The following is a 20,866-nucleotide window of genomic DNA, read 5'->3' as shown; positions in this document are numbered from 1 at the left end:
GGCCAGCTCTCCGGGGAGCAGCAGGCGCACTGCGGTCTGGATCTCCCTGGAGGTGATGGTGGAACGCTTGTTGTAGTGGGCCAGGCGAGACGACTCTCCGGCGATGCGCTCGAAGATGTCGTTCACGAACGAGTTCATGATTCCCATGGCCTTGGAGGAGATGCCGGTATCGGGGTGGACCTGCTTCAGGACTTTGTACACGTAAATGGCGTAGCTCTCCTTCCTAGACTTTCGGCGCTTCTTGCCGCCTTTCCCTGCGGTCTTGGTGACGGCTTTCTTGGAGCCCTTCTTGGGCGCGGACTTTGCTGGCTCGGGCATGACGCTGATGTCTCGTTGCTTCTCACAAACGAATGAGGGGCGGAGAGCCCTTTCCCTCTTATGAAGACGAAGCTAAGCTAATTCGCCGGCCGTGGACACACCCCTGCTTTCTCATAGGCGCCCCTGCCATTTGCCCGGTGGAGCTGAGCGCGCATAAGAGCCTTCCACTCAGAGGCTTGCTTCCCTAACAAAGACCTGTCCCCCTTATTCCATAGCCTATGCTCTGTCACTGGTGGGGAATGGTGTGTTTAAAAAAAAAATACCCATGCAATGGCCAGAAATAAAGCCCCCCTTTTTGGACTTGGTGGGGATTTACCAGCCGTGGTGCCTTTATTTCGGGTGTCTCGTAATACGACTGTACGCAAAGCCTGCGCTGAACATAGCCTCCTGTCATGAACACTTCTTCCCCGTCCACTCAGAGTGGCTCATGGTTTAATACGACTGTACTGAACATAGCCTCCTGTCATAAACACTTCTTCCCCGTCCACTCAGAGTGGCTCATGGTTTAATACGACTGTACTGAACATAGCCTCCTGTCATAAACACTTCTTCCCCGTCCACTGAGTGGCTCATGGTTTAATACGACAATGGATTTGGCCCTTTTGAAGCGGATGTGGGTGGCTCTTAAAAGAGCCTTTGGGTTCAAGTCGGGATGTTGACGTTCCGAGAAGAGTGCGTTTAACCGCCGAAACCGTACAGGGTGCGTCCCTGGCGTTTCAGAGCGTAGACCACGTCCATGGCCGTAACGGTCTTCCTCTTGGCGTGCTCGGTGTAGGTGACGGCGTCACGGATCACGTTCTCAAGGAACACCTTCAGGACACCGCGGGTCTCCTCGTAGATCAGCCCGGAGATACGCTTCACGCCGCCACGGCGAGCCAGACGGCGAATGGCGGGCTTGGTGATTCCCTGGATGTTATCGCGGAGAACCTTACGGTGACGCTTGGCGCCTCCTTTTCCGAGTCCCTTGCCGCCTTTACCTCTTCCAGACATTGTGTGTTCGCTAGCTGAGTTCAAGTGAATTAATGACGTAATTTTTCCTGCTTGGTGCTCTTATTATCTGCGTTTGGTGGACCTGATTGAAGCCAGTGGCACAGAAAGCGCGCGCTTTTGCCTGGCCTCTGCTGCAAAGGGGAGGGCGTTAGTTCTAGGGAACTATGGAGGAAGAAGAAATGAAAGCTACTTACATGTGCGGGAAACACACTCAAATACTGAGCTATGTTGAACACAAGGCCCAACTGTGACAACTGGGGGATCCACTACTAATCTGTGTCCCACTCTTCACATTGATTGCTGTTGTTGTTGTTGTTGTTGTTGTTGTTGTTGTTGTTGTTGCACCTCATTCAACTCTTTCAATCAGCTGTGCCTCTCCAGGGCTACAACACAAATGGCTACTCTACCCCTGCCTGGAGTTGGGAAACACTGAACTAGTAGGATTCAACCCACTGCAGTTGCCAGTCACACCTAATAGAGATAGGCGTAAAAAAACTCTAATAGTGTCACACAAGTACAAAGGAGAAACGACAAATACACACAAGGAATGCCACAAATCCTAAGGGGTCCGATATGTCACCTCAGCAGTCATGTAGCTCTTGAAGGCCATGTAATAACATCATTCTTCGTTTTCTTCCCTAGACAGGATCCAGGTGGCCATGGGAAGGGTGGTGATACCTCTGCAAGCTGAAACGCTGTAAAACATTCCTCAGACACCCACCCAACACACACACACAATAAAGGGATCGTTTTCCTATGCGTACAGAGGTGATAGGCATGTGCAAATATTGTATGGTACTTTTTTCAAAAACCAATAACATAGCCTTATATTATGGAAATAGTGGTATGAGGCCAGATAGCCTCAGATGTTGCATCGAATGATCTCAACAGGTCATTTCAAAGGGGACAAATGAGGCCCAAGGGCACATACTGGCGATTGATCAATCAGTGCAGTTGATTCACATCTCAGATGTGACTAGGTTTCATCTTACAACTTATTGTTGCCATAATTGTCTCTTACCTCTACTTAGTGGCTGCCGGCCTTCAACTTGCTGGGATGCAGCTAGTGTCATCAAAGCACAAAGAATAGCAAGTTAGAAGAAATAGGTTAAGGTTACGAAAAGGCTTAGGCTTAACCCAAATGTCACGTCCGTTCGTAGCTCTACTCCGTGTAGGCACAACAAGTCATCACACAGAGAGAGAGCACACTTGAAGCACAACTGCACTGCCTGGAAGGCCGCAACGGACTGAATAGGAATCACTCAAACAGCATGCTAACTACATTCCGCTTTATGATGTCACAGTCAGCCCCTCGGAACACTGGTCCTCAACAATCTCAAACACCTTGGATACCCAAGCCAAACATTCTCTAACCAGTCACATTCACAAATCAACCAGGGAGAAGAAGGCTGCCAGGAATTGAATGCTGAAAAGCTAACCTTCTTCACAGAGCAACATCATAGGACTGGGAGTTTGTGTTCAACAGCAGGTTAGACTCTGTCACTTGTTCCCTTCAACTGCTTGCGTTCCCCTATTAACAAGGGCTTACTTCTTCTATAGGCTACAGTGCAGATACTTCACATGCAGAGTACTTCACATGCAGAGTACAACAACAAATAACAGAGGGCCTGTTACCACACCCTATAGGCTAGGAGTTGAACTTGGACCACAATTTTGTAATTAGCCTGCAGCATAAATTACACCTCCCTAACGGGGACATAAAGTGGAAATGGAGTTGCGACACATAGAAGAAAAGTCCTAATCAAATAGCCACATTTTTTTCCCTTTTTTTAATCTTCTCACCTTTATTTAATTAACCAGGTAGGCAAGTTGAGAACAACTTCTCATTTACAATTGCGACCTGGCCAAGATAAAGCAAAGCAGTTCGACACATACTACGACACAGACTTACACATGGAGTAAAACAAACATACAGTCAATAATACAGTATAAACAACTCTATATACGATGTGAGCAAATGAGGTGAGATAGGGAGGTAAAGGCAAAAAAAGGCCATGGTGGCAAAGTAAATACAATATAGCAAGTCAAACACTGGAATTGTACATTTGCAATGGAAGAAATGTGCAAAGTAGAAATAAAAATAATGGGGTGCATAGGAGCAAAATAAATTCATTAAATACAGTAGGGAAAGAGCTAGTTGTTTGGCCTAAACTATAGGTGGGCTATGTACAGGTGCAGTAATCTGTAAGATGCTCTGACAGTTGGTGCTTAAAGCTAGTGAGGGAGATAAGTGTTTCCAGTTTCAGAGATTTTTGGACTTCCTTCCAGTCATTGGCAGCAGAGACCTGGAAGGAGATGCGGCCAAAGAAAGAATTGGGTTTGGGGGTGACTAGAGAGATATACATACACCTGTTTAGCAGAAATGCTTGTGTTAACGAGCTCCAACAGCACAGTCAAGTCTAACAAGTAAGATCGAACCATGTTCCAACATTCCACACAATACACCCAAATGGAATTGGAATACATCAAAATATGGACGAGCAATGTCAGACCGTCCGTAGACTAACATGAGCTATGCAAACGACCTCCACGTTAGGAATGTGCCCAGTGGTATCTAACAAAAACACACACCTCCGTGGAACCCACATGGCAAGACAGGAAGGAAGACATGCAGAAGTGCTCATGAAGAGGACATGAAGAAGACCGGAATCATCTCCAATCAAGTGAACAATGTCAAAGGAGTAGGTCAAGTCATATAGATAGGGAGACATTTCACCGCCACCCGCTGTACCACAAGTCATTTTTCCAACACTGGCTCATCATTCAAGCCACATAGGAAGGGATCTTAACACCCACCACCTGCTGGATCAGAAGTGCCACTCACAATGGCCACACAGAGCATTTCTCCCTCAAACCTGATGCAATTGTCACAACAAGTACGTGGTCAAATGTCACTATTACTTCATTTGACTGCTCTTAAATCATATTCACTTAACCCTTTTGTTCACCTGCTGATGTTCTGCTGGTTTGTCTCTTGCAGATTTGGACATCATGTGAATGTATGTTTCTCAAGTATCAAAAGAGGGTAAGTTACATTGACCTACTTTATGAAAAACGGAATGCTACTTTTCTCTCTAGCCTACTGCACTCTTTATCTGTAAGCTCTGGATGCCATTACCCCATGTAGCCTATAGAACTTTATCTCGACGACCACATTTTACACCAATGCACCCCGAGAATCGGTTGATGGTCGGGAATCAAGTGGATGATTCTGGGACCAATTATAGGAGGGGCTCTGTTGGATGAGGGGTGTACTGAACTGTGCCTATAGCATGTCAAGTATCCCTCCAACGGGAAATAGGCGTTGCCAAATGGCCAGGGGCGCTGTCTTTTTCAGCACCACGGAGCTCCGCTATTACCTGTCTCATGACTGAAGATGCAACGGCAGACAATTCCCGCTCTTTGGTCCGGCAATGACACACTTTAGCCGTGTCATTGCTGCATTTAACTGGCAGCCTGTATTTAGGGCATTTACTTTGTCTTATCATTTCGAATCCTCAGCAAATATTCTTTTAAAAATGAGCTAAATCCCACATCAGAAGTCGACTTCAAATCACGCCAAAGACACACGACTCTACTCAACGGGAGTCAGTACTATCAAATATTCTGCACAGTGAAGGTGTCATGTGCTGAGCCATTTAGTTCCTTATGAAGCCTATTTACGAAGCCAATGCAGCAATCAACACGTACCTGCCTGCATTGGTGATTGCTATTTTGTAACTGGTCAACTACTAATAGGGCAATCATCCCGGCTGCTTGTGTCCTGTTTCGTAACAGCTCTTTTGCAAGCCCTTGATGATTATTACATCGATTGATTCCTGCTGTCCTGATACCTTTTCTCTTAAGGGATCTCGGATCTAGTCTAAAGGACTAACAATGGGTATGGCATTGGAATATTCAATCGCACACTGATTTCATCCCACTAAATAGATTCCTTTCATCTCTCCATGTATTCCACCATATCGAAACAACTTACCTATGCACTCACACAAACAAGCACAGAAGGGCGACTTAATAATATCACGTCTAATTTGGTGGCCTACAACATTGCCTGTACCTTCAACCAAAACGTTGGTACCACTTTTTTTCGACCACCTTTCACTTGCGCTGGACAGAGATATATCATTTTACTTTCAATAGCTTAGTCAGTCGCATGAATTATGGGGTGCGCACAGCTAACGTTGTAATGATCGGATCAAAACATGGATTTTTTTTTGCCATCCAGGAATGTCACATGGCCCAGAAATGATTGAATGGCCATTTTCACAATGGAATAGACAGACTCTAGCATGTTACATTCCAAGAGCAATTGGAATCGAAAAATACAACTTGCCCCACTTGGGGAGCCGAGGACCGAGTTTGGGAAACGCTGGCCTGAAGATCAAATACCAATAGGGAGCCACTATGACGTGCTGACACGCTGACAGTAACCGCGTTTAACCACAAGATGGCCTCCGTGCTCCACGGTAAACTTTTCCCCTCTCATCAGTGGCACTGCAACATGGGACTTTCAAAGTCAGTTGTTTGCCCTATATCATTACTATCACTTATTACTGCTAGTGTATTTTCCCCTCTTCTACTCTAGGCATACATCTAATCACATATAGAGAGCGTTACTGAAACGACTCAAGTCAGTTAAGAACCAACTCTTATTTACAATCACGGCCGGTGGTGATACAGCCTGGAATCGAACCACGGTCTGTAGGGACTCGAGAGCAGGGAACACGGTGGGAAAGGGGCGTGTACAAATGGAACAAATGTGCCTTTTTGACTGAAATATGGAGGTGGCTCTTAAAAGAGCCTTTGGGGGATTTTGGAGATCAGGTCATCGTTTATGCGCGCTCTCCACGAATACGACGGGCCAGCTGGATGTCCTTGGGCATGATGGTCACCCTCTTGGCGTGGATGGCGCACAGGTTGGTGTCCTCGAACAGGCCGACCAGGTAAGCCTCGCTTGCCTCCTGCAGGGCCATCACTGCGGAACTCTGGAAGCGCAGGTCGGTCTTAAAGTCCTGGGCAATTTCTCGCACCAGGCGCTGGAAAGGCAGTTTGCGGATCAGCAGCTCAGTGGACTTCTGGTAACGACGGATCTCTCTAAGAGCCACGGTGCCGGGCCTGTAACGGTGAGGCTTCTTCACGCCGCCGGTGGCCGGGGCGCTCTTGCGTGCAGCCTTGGTGGCGAGCTGCTTCCTGGGTGCTTTGCCACCGGTGGATTTGCGAGCGGTTTGCTTGGTTCTGGCCATGGCGCTAGCTAGCTTCCTTCTTTCACAGTCGGAGTATAGCCTCCAAATGCCTATGTGAAGTTTATAAAGCCGGCAGCGGCGTCTGCTGATTGGTCACCATCTCCGCACCGCCCTGATTGGCCCGTTGCGGAGGCCTCCTCCGCCACCCATTGGACGGGACGCTCGGCCTCTCCGTGCCACCCCAAAACGCAACCCCCCCCCCCTCGCCGAGGCGCGCTTGGGTCTTTTGTTAGGGCCGCGAGCAACGTTACACTTTACGCGCAATAATGCTCTCATTTTAGCCTAGTAGTTGTTATTCTTCATTTAGGCCTCATGTGGGCACTTGATACTGTGCCGTGTATATGTATCTAACAAACACGCCAAATAGTTGGCCAGCCATAGAAAGGACACTTTGCGCTTTTGCTGAGCTAGGTGGTTGGCTCTTAAAAGAGCCTTTGGGGGTTGAGTAGTCAAGTTGCAGCCGCACCAGCGATTTTACTTGGCTTTGACGGCCTTCTCAGTCTTCTTGGGGAGCAGCACTGCCTGGATGTTGGGCAGAACACCACCCTGAGCGATGGTCACGCCGCCAAGCAGTTTGTTCAGCTCCTCGTCGTTACGGACTGCCAGCTGCAGGTGACGGGGGATGATACGAGTCTTCTTGTTGTCACGGGCAGCGTTTCCGGCCAACTCCAGGATCTCAGCAGTCAGGTACTCGAGCACTGCGGCCAGGTAGACTGGTGCGCCAGCGCCCACACGCTCGGCGTAGTTGCCTTTGCGCAGCAGCCTGTGCACACGGCCCACGGGGAACTGGAGCCCGGCACGGGATGAACGTGTCTTTGCCTTCGCCCTGGCCTTGCCTCCGGTTTTGCCTCTTCCGCTCATATTGGTAGCTTCAGTATGTCACAGAAAGTCTGAATGAGCCGCTGGCGACCTCGAGAGCCTTACTTATACCTCGCCACAAAAGGCATCGATTGGCCACCGGACCGGTGTGGCCTTATCCAATTGGAGTGAGGGAGGGACAGACAGACAGTCCTAAGCCCGCCCCCACCCACCCGCCCGCCCGCCCGCAGGCAGGCAGGCAGCAGAGTGACAAGGGCTAGGCCACTCTGTTTCCCTCCGACTTTTGTTACTTTTTCTCGTTGGCGGGAGCGCCAAAGTGACAACTCAAATCACTGAAACATGTATCAATCAAATCGAGAGTGGCTCATAATACAAATGGCTGCTGTCCAACCCACTATAGTATGTATTCTTATTATTATCACGATCAATGTGACATGTGAATTCTAACACATATCACAACAATGTTGACAGGTGAGGGTGCTGCACTCTTGAGTGACAAATGTAAAGCCATTTAGCCACTTGAAAATGTGGTGCGTAAAAGTCATTCATTTCATTTCTTTTGCACCACGGGTAGGTAGGTAGGCAGGACATACATGGAATGACATGCACTTTTATGGAAAGAGGTGGGTGGCTCTTAAAAGAGCCTTTTGTGGTAACAACATGTGTCGAGTAGAAAGAACACTGTTTGTAATAGGTTTACTTCTTCTTGGGGGCTGCCTTCTTGGCCTTGGCTGCCTTGGGCTTGGCGGCTTTGGGCTTCGCTGCCTTGGTAGCCTTCTTGGGGCTCTTGGCCGCTTTCTTGGCCGCTGCGGCGGGCTTCTTCACCTTCTTTGGGCTCTTGGCGGCCTTTTTGGGTGTAGCGGGCTTCTTGGCCTTCTTGGGGGACTTCTTTGCGGCCACGGCCTTCTTGGCTGCTACCTTCTTGGCAGCGGCGGGCTTCTTGGCGGCCACCTTCTTAGCTTTGGGGGCTGCGGCTTTCTTGGCGGGCTTCTTTGCCTCGACGGCCTTCTTGTTGAGCTTGAAGGAGCCAGAGGCACCGGTGCCCTTGGTCTGGACCAGGGTGCCCTTGGTGACGAGGCTCTTGACGGCGATCTTGACACGGGAGTTGTTCTTCTCCACGTCGTAGCCGCCTGCCGCCAGAGACTTCTTGAGCGCGGCCAGGGACACGCCGCTCCTCTCCTTGGAGGCGGACACCGCCTTGACGATGAGCTCGCCTACGCTGGGTCCCGCTTTCTTGGGCTTGGCTGCTGCCTTCTTCTTGGGTGCCTTGGCCGGCGCGGCGGCGGCGGGTGCTGGTGCGACTTCTGCCATGTCTGTCGTTCGGTCCGGTAAACACACACACTTACAACACTACGGTAGTCTGTGAGGAGGAGTACTTTGCTGTAGACGCTGCTCTGCGCTATTGAAGCTCCACACCGTGCAGGGGGCTGGCCTTAAACGCGACATGAGAACCATGTAGACTCAAGCCACCCAGCTCGGCTTCTCCGGGCTGGCCAAATGCTCTTTCACTTGTGTTTTCTGGTCGCCAATATCGGGCCAAAAGTCACCGACGGAGCCGTGTTTTTGGCCCAAAAGCGAACGGCCCAGCGAGCAGACTTGTGTCCGTTCAGAATAAAGTCATGTGGGCTGCAGAAGCCCCGTGCATTTTGCTGCGACTCGCTCAAAACCTCACCGTTCGACTGTCGGGTGGAGCGGTGCGCACTGCTTTTCCTGTGCTATTTGTCTCCTAAATGGCCTAAAAGTGCATCCGATTGCGAGCACCATTGATTGTGGAGTGAGCCGAGATGTCTGGCAAGGGAGTCAAATGGTTTGGCGTCCCCTGATGTGCACCTTGGTGTTTTAAAGGAGAGCTCTTTTGGGGACCTTAAAACACATGCACTTGTGAGGCCTGGCTGAGACTAGTTTCACGTTGTATTCGTCATGTGTCCAGGAGGCACAGGAAATAATACACTGTCCAACGACATGCTTACTTGCACTGTGTGTGTGTGTGTGTGTGATGTTTTATGAGTCCTTTAGTGGGATTTGGAGCCTGCTCTTTGTGCACAGTGTGTTTTTTCTTGTGCTAGGTAGTCTCTCTCTCTCTCTCTCATCCAGATGAGGTGAGGGCCAAAGTAGTTGAGCTCACCTTGTCTCTGGACTCCGCAGTGTGACTCGTGCCGGTCTTTGTGTCTGTGGGTCTTGGTGTCTGGCTGTGCGGCCGGCGCTATGGAGGCTGGCGCCCCATGTGCTTGTTCGCCCTGATATAGGCCTAGAGAGAGCGATGTGGAGGCGCTTCTCCTCCTCCTCCTCCTCCCTCTTGTACAGGTGGAACGGCAAGTTTCAATAGGTGACTGTTGTTCATGTGTGCAGAGGGTCCCTGCTTCGGCCTAAAGTGATACAGGCTCCAGTCATTGGAGCACGAGTGGAATCCCACTCACTGTTCTACTGGCATGCACATATTCCTACCCTGTTCATGTCAGCATTATTTATCCCCCCCCCCAAAATTGGACACAACACTCTAACATGTCCTCCACACACACACACACACACAATGGATTAGCTTTTTTCACTGACAGGGTGGGTGGCTCTTAAAAGAGCCTTTGGGTTACTACAGCACTCCAAATGCGCTGTTTACTTGGAGCTGGTGTACTTGGTCACGGCCTTGGTGCCCTCGGACACTGCGTGCTTGGCCAGCTCTCCGGGGAGCAGCAGGCGCACTGCGGTCTGGATCTCCCTGGAGGTGATGGTGGAACGCTTGTTGTAGTGGGCCAGGCGAGACGACTCTCCGGCGATGCGCTCGAAGATGTCGTTCACGAACGAGTTCATGATTCCCATGGCCTTGGAGGAGATGCCGGTATCGGGGTGGACCTGCTTCAGGACTTTGTACACGTAAATGGCGTAGCTCTCCTTCCTAGACTTTCGGCGCTTCTTGCCGCCTTTCCCTGCGGTCTTGGTGACGGCTTTCTTGGAGCCCTTCTTGGGCGCGGACTTTGCTGGCTCGGGCATGACGCTGATGTCTCGTTGCTTCTCACAAACGAATGAGGGGCGGAGAGCCCTTTCCCTCTTATGAAGACGAAGCTAAGCTAATTCGCCGGCCGTGGACACACCCCTGCTTTCTCATAGGCGCCCCTGCCATTTGCCCGGTGGAGCTGAGCGCGCATAAGAGCCTTCCACTCAGAGGCTTGCTTCCCTAACAAAGACCTGTCCCCCTTATTCCATAGCCTATGCTCTGTCACTGGTGGGGAATGGTGTGTTTAAAAAAAAATACCCATGCAATGGCCAGAAATAAAGCCCCCCTTTTTGGACTTGGTGGGGATTTACCAGCCGTGGTGCCTTTATTTCGGGTGTCTCGTAAACCTGACTGTACGAAAGCTGTGAACATAGCCTCCTGCAAAGCCTGCGCTGAAACATAGCCTCCTGTCATGAACACTTCTTCCCCGTCCACTCAGAGTGGCTCATGGTTTAATACGACTGTACTGCCTCCTGTCATAAACACTTCTTCCCCGTGGCTCAACATAGCCTCCTGTCATAAACACTTCTTCCCCGTCCACTGAGAGTGGCTCATGGTTTAATACGACAATGGATTTGGCCCTTTTGAAGCGGATGTGGGTGGCTCTTAAAAGAGCCTTTGGGTTCCAGTCGGGATGTTGACGTTCCGAGAAGAGTGCGTTTAACCGCCGAAACCGTACAGGGTGCGTCCCTGGCGTTTCAGAGCGTAGACCACGTCCATGGCCGTAACGGTCTTCCTCTTGGCGTGCTCGGTGTAGGTGACGGCGTCACGGATCACGTTCTCAAGGAACACTTTCAGGACACCGCGGGTCTCCTCGTAGATCAGCCCGGAGATACGCTTCACGCCGCCACGGCGAGCCAGACGGCGAATGGCGGGCTTGGTGATTCCCTGGATGTTATCGCGGAGAACCTTACGGTGACGCTTGGCGCCTCCTTTTCCGAGTCCCTTGCCGCCTTTACCTCTTCCAGACATTGTGTGTTCGCTAGCTGAGTTCAAGTGAATTAATGACGTAATTTTTCCTGCTTGGTGCTCTTATTATCTGCGTTTGGTGGACCTGATTGAAGCCAGTGGCACAGAAAGCGCGCGCTTTTGCCTGGCCTCTGCTGCAAAGGGGAGGGCGTTAGTTCTAGGGAACTATGGAGGAAGAAGAAATGAAAGCTACTTACATGTGCGGGAAACACACTCAAATACTGAGCTATGTTGAACACAAGGCCCAACTGTGACAACTGGGGGATCCACTACTAATCTGTGTCCCACTCTTCACATTGATTGCTGTTGTTGTTGTTGTTGTTGTTGTTGTTGTTGTTGTTGTTGTTGCACCTCATTCAACTCTTTCAATCAGCTGTGCCTCTCCAGGGCTACAACACAAATGGCTACTCTACCCCTGCCTGGAGTTGGGAAACACTGAACTAGTAGGATTCAACCCACTGCAGTTGCCAGTCACACCTAATAGAGATAGGCGTAAAAAAACTCTAATAGTGTCACAAGTACAAAGGAGAAACGACAAATACACAAATACACAAGGAATGCCACAAATCCTAAGGGGTCCGATATGTCACCTCAGCAGTCATGTAGCTCTTGAAGGCCATGTAATAACATCATTCTTCGTTTTCTTCCCTAGACAGGATCCAGGTGGCCATGGGAAGGGTGGTGATACCTCTGCAAGCTGAAACGCTGTAAAACATTCCTCAGACACCCACCCAACACACACACACAATAAAGGGATCGTTTTCCTATGCGTACAGAGGTGATAGGCATGTGCAAATATTGTATGGTACTTTTTTCAAAAACCAATAACATAGCCTTATATTATGGAAATAGTGGTATGAGGCCAGATAGCCTCAGATGTTGCATCGAATGATCTCAACAGGTCATTTCAAAGGGGACAAATGAGGCCCAAGGGCACATACTGGCGATTGATCAATCAGTGCAGTTGATTCACATCTCAGATGTGACTAGGTTTCATCTTACAACTTATTGTTGCCATAATTGTCTCTTACCTCTACTTAGTGGCTGCCGGCCTTCAACTTGCTGGGATGCAGCTAGTGTCATCAAAGCACAAAGAATAGCAAGTTAGAAGAAATAGGTTAAGGTTACGAAAAGGCTTAGGCTTAACCCAAATGTCACGTCCGTTCGTAGCTCTACTCCGTGTAGGCACAACAAGTCATCACACAGAGAGAGAGCACACTTGAAGCACAACTGCACTGCCTGGAAGGCCGCAACGGACTGAATAGGAATCACTCAAACAGCATGCTAACTACATTCCGCTTTATGATGTCACAGTCAGCCCCTCGGAACACTGGTCCTCAACAATCTCAAACACCTTGGATACCCAAGCCAAACATTCTCTAACCAGTCACATTCACAAATCAACCAGGGAGAAGAAGGCTGCCAGGAATTGAATGCTGAAAAGCTAACCTTCTTCACAGAGCAACATCATAGGACTGGGAGTTTGTGTTCAACAGCAGGTTAGACTCTGTCACTTGTTCCCTTCAACTGCTTGCCTTCCCCTATTAACAAGGGCTTACTTCTTCTATAGGCTACAGTGCAGATACTTCACATGCAGAGTACTTCACATGCAGAGTACAACAACAAATAACAGAGGGCCTGTTACCACACCCTATAGGCTAGGAGTTGAACTTGGACCACAATTTTGTAATTAGCCTGCAGCATAAATTACACCTCCCTATAACGGGGACATAAAGTGGAAATGGAGTTGCGACACATAGAAGAAAAGTCCTAATCAAATAGCCACATTTTTTTCCCTTTTTTAATCTTCTCACCTTTATTTAATTAACCAGGTAGGCAAGTTGAGAACAACTTCTCATTTACAATTGCGACCTGGCCAAGATAAAGCAAAGCAGTTCGACACATACTACGACACAGACTTACACATGGAGTAAAACAAACATACAGTCAATAATACAGTATAAACAACTCTATATACGATGTGAGCAAATGAGGTGAGATAGGGGAGGTAAAGGCAAAAAAGGCCATGGTGGCAAAGTAAATACAATATAGCAAGTCAAACACTGGAATTGTACATTTGCAATGGAAGAAATGTGCAAAGTAGAAATAAAAATAATGGGGTGCATAGGAGCAAAATAAATTCATTAAATACAGTAGGGAAAGAGCTAGTTGTTTGGCCTAAACTATAGGTGGGCTATGTACAGGTGCAGTAATCTGTAAGATGCTCTGACAGTTGGTGCTTAAAGCTAGTGAGGGAGATAAGTGTTTCCAGTTTCAGAGATTTTTGGACTTCCTTCCAGTCATTGGCAGCAGAGACCTGGAAGGAGATGCGGCCAAAGAAAGAATTGGGTTTGGGGGTGACTAGAGAGATATACATACACCTGTTTAGCAGAAATGCTTGTGTTAACGAGCTCCAACAGCACAGTCAAGTCTAACAAGTAAGATCGAACCATGTTCCAACATTCCACACAATACACCCAAATGGAATTGGAATACATCAAAATATGGACGAGCAATGTCAGACCGTCCGTAGACTAACATGAGCTATGCAAACGACCTCCACGTTAGGAATGTGCCCAGTGGTATCTAACAAAAACACACACCTCCGTGGAACCCACATGGCAAGACAGGAAGGAAGACATGCAGAAGTGCTCATGAAGAGGACATGAAGAAGACCGGAATCATCTCCAATCAAGTGAACAATGTCAAAGGAGTAGGTCAAGTCATATAGATAGGGAGACATTTCACCGCCACCCGCTGTACCACAAGTCATTTTTCCAACACTGGCTCATCATTCAAGCCACATAGGAAGGGATCTTAACACCCACCACCTGCTGGATCAGAAGTGCCACTCACAATGGCCACACAGAGCATTTCTCCCTCAAACCTGATGCAATTGTCACAACAAGTACGTGGTCAAATGTCACTATTACTTCATTTGACTGCTCTTAAATCATATTCACTTAACCCTTTTGTTCACCTGCTGATGTTCTGCTGGTTTGTCTCTTGCAGATTTGGACATCATGTGAATGTATGTTTCTCAAGTATCAAAAGAGGGTAAGTTACATTGACCTACTTTATGAAAAACGGAATGCTACTTTTCTCTCTAGCCTACTGCACTCTTTATCTGTAAGCTCTGGATGCCATTACCCCATGTAGCCTATAGAACTTTATCTCGACGACCACATTTTACACCAATGCACCCCGAGAATCGGTTGATGGTCGGGAATCAAGTGGATGATTCTGGGACCAATTATAGGAGGGGCTCTGTTGGATGAGGGGTGTACTGAACTGTGCCTATAGCATGTCAAGTATCCCTCCAACGGGAAATAGGCGTTGCCAAATGGCCAGGGGCGCTGTCTTTTTCAGCACCACGGAGCTCCGCTATTACCTGTCTCATGACTGAAGATGCAACGGCAGACAATTCCCGCTCTTTGGTCCGGCAATGACACACTTTAGCCGTGTCATTGCTGCATTTAACTGGCAGCCTGTATTTAGGGCATTTACTTTGTCTTATCATTTCGAATCCTCAGCAAATATTCTTTTAAAAATGAGCTAAATCCCACATCAGAAGTCGACTTCAAATCACGCCAAAGACACACGACTCTACTCAACGGGAGTCAGTACTATCAAATATTCTGCACAGTGAAGGTGTCATGTGCTGAGCCATTTAGTTCCTTATGAAGCCTATTTACGAAGCCAATGCAGCAATCAACACGTACCTGCCTGCATTGGTGATTGCTATTTTGTAACTGGTCAACTACTAATAGGGCAATCATCCCGGCTGCTTGTGTCCTGTTTCGTAACAGCTCTTTTGCAAGCCCTTGATGATTATTACATCGATTGATTCCTGCTGTCCTGATACCTTTTCTCTTAAGGGATCTCGGATCTAGTCTAAAGGACTAACAATGGGTATGGCATTGGAATATTCAATCGCACACTGATTTCATCCCACTAAATAGATTCCTTTCATCTCTCCATGTATTCCACCATATCGAAACAACTTACCTATGCACTCACACAAACAAGCACAGAAGGGCGACTTAATAATATCACGTCTAATTTGGTGGCCTACAACATTGCCTGTACCTTCAACCAAAACGTTGGTACCACTTTTTTTCGACCACCTTTCACTTGCGCTGGACAGAGATATATCATTTTACTTTCAATAGCTTAGTCAGTCGCATGAATTATGGGGTGCGCACAGCTAACGTTGTAATGATCGGATCAAAACATGGATTTTTTTTTGCCATCCAGGAATGTCACATGGCCCAGAAATGATTGAATGGCCATTTTCACAATGGAATAGACAGACTCTAGCATGTTACATTCCAAGAGCAATTGGAATCGAAAAATACAACTTGCCCCACTTGGGGAGCCGAGGACCGAGTTTGGGAAACGCTGGCCTGAAGATCAAATACCAATAGGGAGCCACTATGACGTGCTGACACGCTGACAGTAACCGCGTTTAACCACAAGATGGCCTCCGTGCTCCACGGTAAACTTTTCCCCTCTCATCAGTGGCACTGCAACATGGGACTTTCAAAGTCAGTTGTTTGCCCTATATCATTACTATCACTTATTACTGCTAGTGTATTTTCCCCTCTTCTACTCTAGGCATACATCTAATCACATATAGAGAGCGTTACTGAAACGACTCAAGTCAGTTAAGAACCAACTCTTATTTACAATCACGGCCGGTGGTGATACAGCCTGGAATCGAACCACGGTCTGTAGGGACTCGAGAGCAGGGAACACGGTGGGAAAGGGGCGTGTACAAATGGAACAAATGTGCCTTTTTGACTGAAATATGGAGGTGGCTCTTAAAAGAGCCTTTGGGGGATTTTGGAGATCAGGTCATCGTTTATGCGCGCTCTCCACGAATACGACGGGCCAGCTGGATGTCCTTGGGCATGATGGTCACCCTCTTGGCGTGGATGGCGCACAGGTTGGTGTCCTCGAACAGGCCGACCAGGTAAGCCTCGCTTGCCTCCTGCAGGGCCATCACTGCGGAACTCTGGAAGCGCAGGTCGGTCTTAAAGTCCTGGGCAATTTCTCGCACCAGGCGCTGGAAGGCAGTTTGCGGATCAGCAGCTCAGTGGACTTCTGGTAACGACGGATCTCTCTAAGAGCCACGGTGCCGGGCCTGTAACGGTGAGGCTTCTTCACGCCGCCGGTGGCCGGGGCGCTCTTGCGTGCAGCCTTGGTGGCGAGCTGCTTCCTGGGTGCTTTGCCACCGGTGGATTTGCGAGCGGTTTGCTTGGTTCTGGCCATGGCGCTAGCTAGCTTCCTTCTTTCACAGTCGGAGTATAGCCTCCAAATGCCTATGTGAAGTTTATAAAGCCGGCAGCGGCGTCTGCTGATTGGTCACCATCTCCGCACCGCCCTGATTGGCCCGTTGCGGAGGCCTCCTCCGCCACCCATTGGACGGGACGCTCGGCCTCTCCGTGCCACCCCAAAACGCAACCCCCCGCCGAGGCGCGCTTGGGTCTTTTGTTAGGGCGCGAGCAACGTTACACTTTACGCGCAATAATGCTCTCATTTTAGCCTAGTAGTTGTTATTCTTCATTTAGGCCTCATGTGGGCACTTGATACTGTGCCGTGTATATGTATCTAACAAACACGCCAAATAGTTGGCCAGCCATAGAAAGGACACTTTGCGCTTTTGCTGAGCTAGGTGGTTGGCTCTTAAAAGAGCCTTTGGGGGTTGAGTAGTCAAGTTGCAGCCGCACCAGCGATTTTACTTGGCTTTGACGGCCTTCTCAGTCTTCTTGGGGAGCAGCACTGCCTGGATGTTGGGCAGAACACCACCCTGAGCGATGGTCACGCCGCCAAGCAGTTTGTTCAGCTCCTCGTCGTTACGGACTGCCAGCTGCAGGTGACGGGGGATGATACGAGTCTTCTTGTTGTCACGGGCAGCGTTTCCGGCCAACTCCAGGATCTCAGCAGTCAGGTACTCGAGCACTGCGGCCAGGTAGACTGGTGCGCCAGCGCCCACACGCTCGGCGTAGTTGCCTTTGCGCAGCAGCCTGTGCACACGGCCCACGGGGAACTGGAGCCCGGCACGGGATGAACGTGTCTTTGCCTTCGCCCTGGCCTTGCCTCCGGTTTTGCCTCTTCCGCTCATATTGGTAGCTTCAGTATGTCACAGAAAGTCTGAATGAGCCGCTGGCGACCTCGAGAGCCTTACTTATACCTCGCCACAAAAGGCATCGATTGGCCACCGGACCGGTGTGGCCTTATCCAATTGGAGTGAGGGAGGGACAGACAGACAGTCCTAAGCCCGCCCCCACCCACCCGCCCGCCCGCAGGCAGGCAGGCAGCAGAGTGACAAGGGCTAGGCCACTCTGTTTCCCTCCGACTTTTGTTACTTTTTCTCGTTGGCGGGAGCGCCAAAGTGACAACTCAAATCACTGAAACATGTATCAATCAAATCGAGAGTGGCTCATAATACAAATGGCTGCTGTCCAACCCACTATAGTATGTATTCTTATTATTATCACGATCAATGTGACATGTGAATTCTAACACATATCACAACAATGTTGACAGGTGAGGGTGCTGCTCTTGAGTGACAAATGTAAAGCCATTTAGCCACTTGAAAATGTGGTGCGTAAAAGTCATTCATTTCATTTCTTTTGCACCACGGGTAGGTAGGTAGGCAGGACATACATGGAATGACATGCACTTTTATGGAAAGAGGTGGGTGGCTCTTAAAAGAGCCTTTTGTGGTAACAACATGTGTCGAGTAGAAAGAACACTGTTTGTAATAGGTTTACTTCTTCTTGGGGGCTGCCTTCTTGGCCTTGGCTGCCTTGGGCTTGGCGGCTTTGGGCTTCGCTGCCTTGGTAGCCTTCTTGGGGCTCTTGGCCGCTTTCTTGGCCGCTGCGGCGGGCTTCTTCACCTTCTTTGGGCTCTTGGCGGCCTTTTTGGGTGTAGCGGGCTTCTTGGCCTTCTTGGGGGACTTCTTTGCGGCCACGGCCTTCTTGGCTGCTACCTTCTTGGGCTTCTTGGCAGCGGCGGGCTTCTTGGCGGCCACCTTCTTAGCTTTGGGGGCTGCGGCTTTCTTGGCGGGCTTCTTTGCCTCGACGGCCTTCTTGTTGAGCTTGAAGGAGCCAGAGGCACCGGTGCCCTTGGTCTGGACCAGGGTGCCCTTGGTGACGAGGCTCTTGACGGCGATCTTGACACGGGAGTTGTTCTTCTCCACGTCGTAGCCGCCTGCCGCCAGAGACTTCTTGAGCGCGGCCAGGGACACGCCGCTCCTCTCCTTGGAGGCGGACACCGCCTTGACGATGAGCTCGCCTACGCTGGGTCCCGCTTTCTTGGGCTTGGCTGCTGCCTTCTTCTTGGGTGCCTTGGCCGGCGCGGCGGCGGCGGGTGCTGGTGCGACTTCTGCCATGTCTGTCGTTCGGTCCGGTAAACACACACACTTACAACACTACGGTAGTCTGTGAGGAGGAGTACTTTGCTGTAGACGCTGCTCTGCGCTATTGAAGCTCCACACCGTGCAGGGGCTGGCCTTAAACGCGACATGAGAACCATGTAGACTCAAGCCACCCAGCTCGGCTTCTCCGGGCTGGCCAAATGCTCTTTCACTTGTGTTTTCTGGTCGCCAATATCGGGCCAAAAGTCACCGACGGAGCCGTGTTTTTGGCCCAAAAGCGAACGGCCCAGCGAGCAGACTTGTGTCCGTTCAGAATAAAGTCATGTGGGCTGCAGAAGCCCCGTGCATTTTGCTGCGACTCGCTCAAAACCTCACCGTTCGACTGTCGGGTGGAGCGGTGCGCACTGCTTTTCCTGTGCTATTTGTCTCCTAAATGGCCTAAAAGTGCATCCGATTGCGAGCACCATTGATTGTGGAGTGAGCCGAGATGTCTGGCAAGGGAGTCAAATGGTTTGGCGTCCCCTGATGTGCACCTTGGTGTTTTAAAGGAGAGCTCTTTTGGGGACCTTAAAACACATGCACTTGTGAGGCCTGGCTGAGACTAGTTTCACGTTGTATTCGTCATGTGTCCAGGAGGCACAGGAAATAATACACTGTCCAACGACATGCTTACTTGCACTGCTGTGTGTGTGTGTGTGATGTTTTATGAGTCCTTTAGTGGGATTTGGAGCCTGCTCTTTGTGCACAGTGTGTTTTTTCTTGTGCTAGGTAGTCTCTCTCTCTCTCTCATCCAGATGAGGTGAGGGCCAAAGTAGTTGAGCTCACCTTGTCTCTGGACTCCGCAGTGTGACTCGTGCCGGTCTTTGTGTCTGTGGGTCTTGGTGTCTGGCTGTGCGGCCGGCGCTATGGAGGCTGGCGCCCCATGTGCTTGTTCGCCCTGATATAGGCCTAGAGAGAGCGATGTGGAGGCGCTTCTCCTCCTCCTCCCTCTTGTACAGGTGGAACGGCAAGTTTCAATAGGTGACTGTTGTTCATGTGTGCAGAGGGTCCCTGCTTCGGCCTAAAGTGATACAGGCTCCAGTCATTGGAGCACGAGTGGAATCCCACTCACTGTGTTCTACTGGCATGCACATATTCCTACCCTGTTCATGTCAGCATTATTTATCCCCCCCCCCAAAATTGGACACAACACTCTAACATGTCCTCCACACACACACACAATGGATTAGCTTTTTTCACTGACAGGGTGGGTGGCTCTTAAAAGAGCCTTTGGGTTACTACAGCACTCCAAATGCGCTGTTTACTTGGAGCTGGTGTACTTGGTCACGGCCTTGGTGCCCTCGGACACTGCGTGCTTGGCCAGCTCTCCGGGGAGCAGCAGGCGCACTGCGGTCTGGATCTCCCTGGAGGTGATGGTGGAACGCTTGTTGTAGTGGGCCAGGCGAGACGACTCTCCGGCGATGCGCTCGATGTCGTTCACGAACGAGTTCATGATTCCCATGGCCTTGGAGGAGATGCCGGTATCGGGGTGGACCTGCTTCAGGACTTTGTACACGTAAATGGCGTAGCTCTCCTTCCTAGACTTTCGGCGCTTCTTGCCGCCTTTCCCTGCGGTCTTGGTGACGGCTTTCTTGGAGCCCTTCTTGGGCGCGGACTTTGCTGGCTCGGGCATGACGCTGATGTCTCGTTGCTTCTCACAAACGAATGAGGGGCGGAGAGCCCTTTCCCTCTTATGAAGACGAAGCTAAGCTAATTCGCCGGCCGTGGACACACCCCTGCTTTCTCATAGGCGCCCCTGCCATTTGCCCGGTGGAGCTGAGCGCGCATAAGAGCCTTCCACTCAGAGGCTTGCTTCCCTAACAAAGACCTGTCCCCCTTATTCCATAGCCTATGCTCTGTCACTGGTGGGGAATGGTGTGTTTAAAAAAAATACCCATGCAATGGCCAGAAATAAAGCCCCCTTTTTGGACTTGGTGGGGATTTACCAGCCGTGGTGCCTTTATTTCGGGTGTCTCGTAATACGCAAAGCCTGCTGAACATAGCCTACGCAAAGCCTGCGCTGAACATAGCCTCCTGTCATGAACACTTCTTCCCCGTCCACTCAGAGTGGCTCATGGTTTAATACGACTGTAC

The 20,866-nt window shown here is 49.9% G+C and overlaps 7 protein-coding genes, 2 long non-coding RNA genes and 1 pseudogene across 9 annotated transcripts; all 10 read right to left on the bottom strand.

Moving 5' to 3' along the window:
* Nucleotides 1–351, bottom strand: LOC127931915 (histone H2B-like; the record flags this gene model as incomplete). The annotated part of the gene is made up of 1 exon (XM_052526059.1): nucleotides 1–351. A coding segment is annotated over exon 1 (318 nt), but the record flags the coding sequence as incomplete, so codon positions are not given.
* Nucleotides 352–935: 584 nt separating this feature from the next.
* On the bottom strand, nucleotides 936–11,886 carry LOC118358721 (uncharacterized). The gene is made up of 5 exons (XM_052527398.1): nucleotides 11,060–11,886; nucleotides 10,239–10,249; nucleotides 9,263–9,269; nucleotides 6,242–6,591; nucleotides 936–1,322 (listed from the first exon to the last, which is right to left on the bottom strand). Exons 1-5 carry the CDS (start codon nucleotides 11,350–11,352, stop codon nucleotides 997–999), a joined length of 987 nt encoding a protein of 328 aa, XP_052383358.1. The 5' UTR covers nucleotides 11,353–11,886; the 3' UTR covers nucleotides 936–996.
* Nucleotides 1,860–3,298, bottom strand: LOC127932267 (uncharacterized). Its single transcript, XR_008144680.1, has 3 exons — nucleotides 2,748–3,298; nucleotides 2,330–2,371; nucleotides 1,860–2,016 (listed from the first exon to the last, which is right to left on the bottom strand). It is a non-coding gene; the product is annotated as an uncharacterized LOC127932267 (long non-coding RNA).
* Nucleotides 6,582–7,552, bottom strand: LOC127932260 (histone H2A). Its single transcript, XM_052527392.1, has one exon. It carries the CDS (start codon nucleotides 7,431–7,433, stop codon nucleotides 7,047–7,049), a length of 387 nt encoding a protein of 128 aa, XP_052383352.1. The 5' UTR covers nucleotides 7,434–7,552; the 3' UTR covers nucleotides 6,582–7,046.
* LOC127932258 (histone H1-like) lies at nucleotides 7,668–8,973 on the bottom strand. The gene has a single exon (XM_052527388.1). The coding sequence runs from the start codon at nucleotides 8,700–8,702 to the stop codon at nucleotides 8,088–8,090; it is 615 nt and encodes a 204-aa protein (XP_052383348.1). The 5' UTR covers nucleotides 8,703–8,973; the 3' UTR covers nucleotides 7,668–8,087.
* A 39-nt stretch (nucleotides 11,887–11,925) lies between the features above and the next one.
* On the bottom strand, nucleotides 11,926–13,142 carry LOC127932269 (uncharacterized). Its single transcript, XR_008144682.1, has 3 exons — nucleotides 12,799–13,142; nucleotides 12,381–12,422; nucleotides 11,926–12,067 (listed from the first exon to the last, which is right to left on the bottom strand). It is a non-coding gene; the product is annotated as an uncharacterized LOC127932269 (long non-coding RNA).
* Nucleotides 13,143–13,817: 675 nt separating this feature from the next.
* Nucleotides 13,818–16,815, bottom strand: LOC127932259 (histone H3-like; annotated as a pseudogene).
* An 11-nt stretch (nucleotides 16,816–16,826) lies between these two features.
* LOC127932261 (histone H2A) lies at nucleotides 16,827–17,908 on the bottom strand. The gene has a single exon (XM_052527393.1). The coding sequence runs from the start codon at nucleotides 17,474–17,476 to the stop codon at nucleotides 17,090–17,092; it is 387 nt and encodes a 128-aa protein (XP_052383353.1). The 5' UTR covers nucleotides 17,477–17,908; the 3' UTR covers nucleotides 16,827–17,089.
* Nucleotides 17,909–17,924: 16 nt separating this feature from the next.
* Nucleotides 17,925–18,854, bottom strand: LOC127932256 (histone H1). The gene has a single exon (XM_052527386.1). It carries the CDS (start codon nucleotides 18,746–18,748, stop codon nucleotides 18,125–18,127), a length of 624 nt encoding a protein of 207 aa, XP_052383346.1. The 5' UTR covers nucleotides 18,749–18,854; the 3' UTR covers nucleotides 17,925–18,124.
* A 1,129-nt stretch (nucleotides 18,855–19,983) lies between these two features.
* LOC127932264 (histone H2B-like) lies at nucleotides 19,984–20,438 on the bottom strand. Its single transcript, XM_052527397.1, has one exon. It carries the CDS (start codon nucleotides 20,403–20,405, stop codon nucleotides 20,034–20,036), a length of 372 nt encoding a protein of 123 aa, XP_052383357.1. The 5' UTR covers nucleotides 20,406–20,438; the 3' UTR covers nucleotides 19,984–20,033.
* Nucleotides 20,439–20,866: the final 428 nt, after the last annotated feature.

Source organism: Oncorhynchus keta, chromosome 10, assembly GCF_023373465.1.
Source record: "Oncorhynchus keta strain PuntledgeMale-10-30-2019 chromosome 10, Oket_V2, whole genome shotgun sequence".
NCBI classification, from domain to species: domain Eukaryota; kingdom Metazoa; phylum Chordata; class Actinopteri; order Salmoniformes; family Salmonidae; genus Oncorhynchus; species Oncorhynchus keta.
The sequence above is the reverse complement of the archived record's forward strand: the minus strand, read 5'-3'. Positions and strand labels throughout refer to the sequence as shown.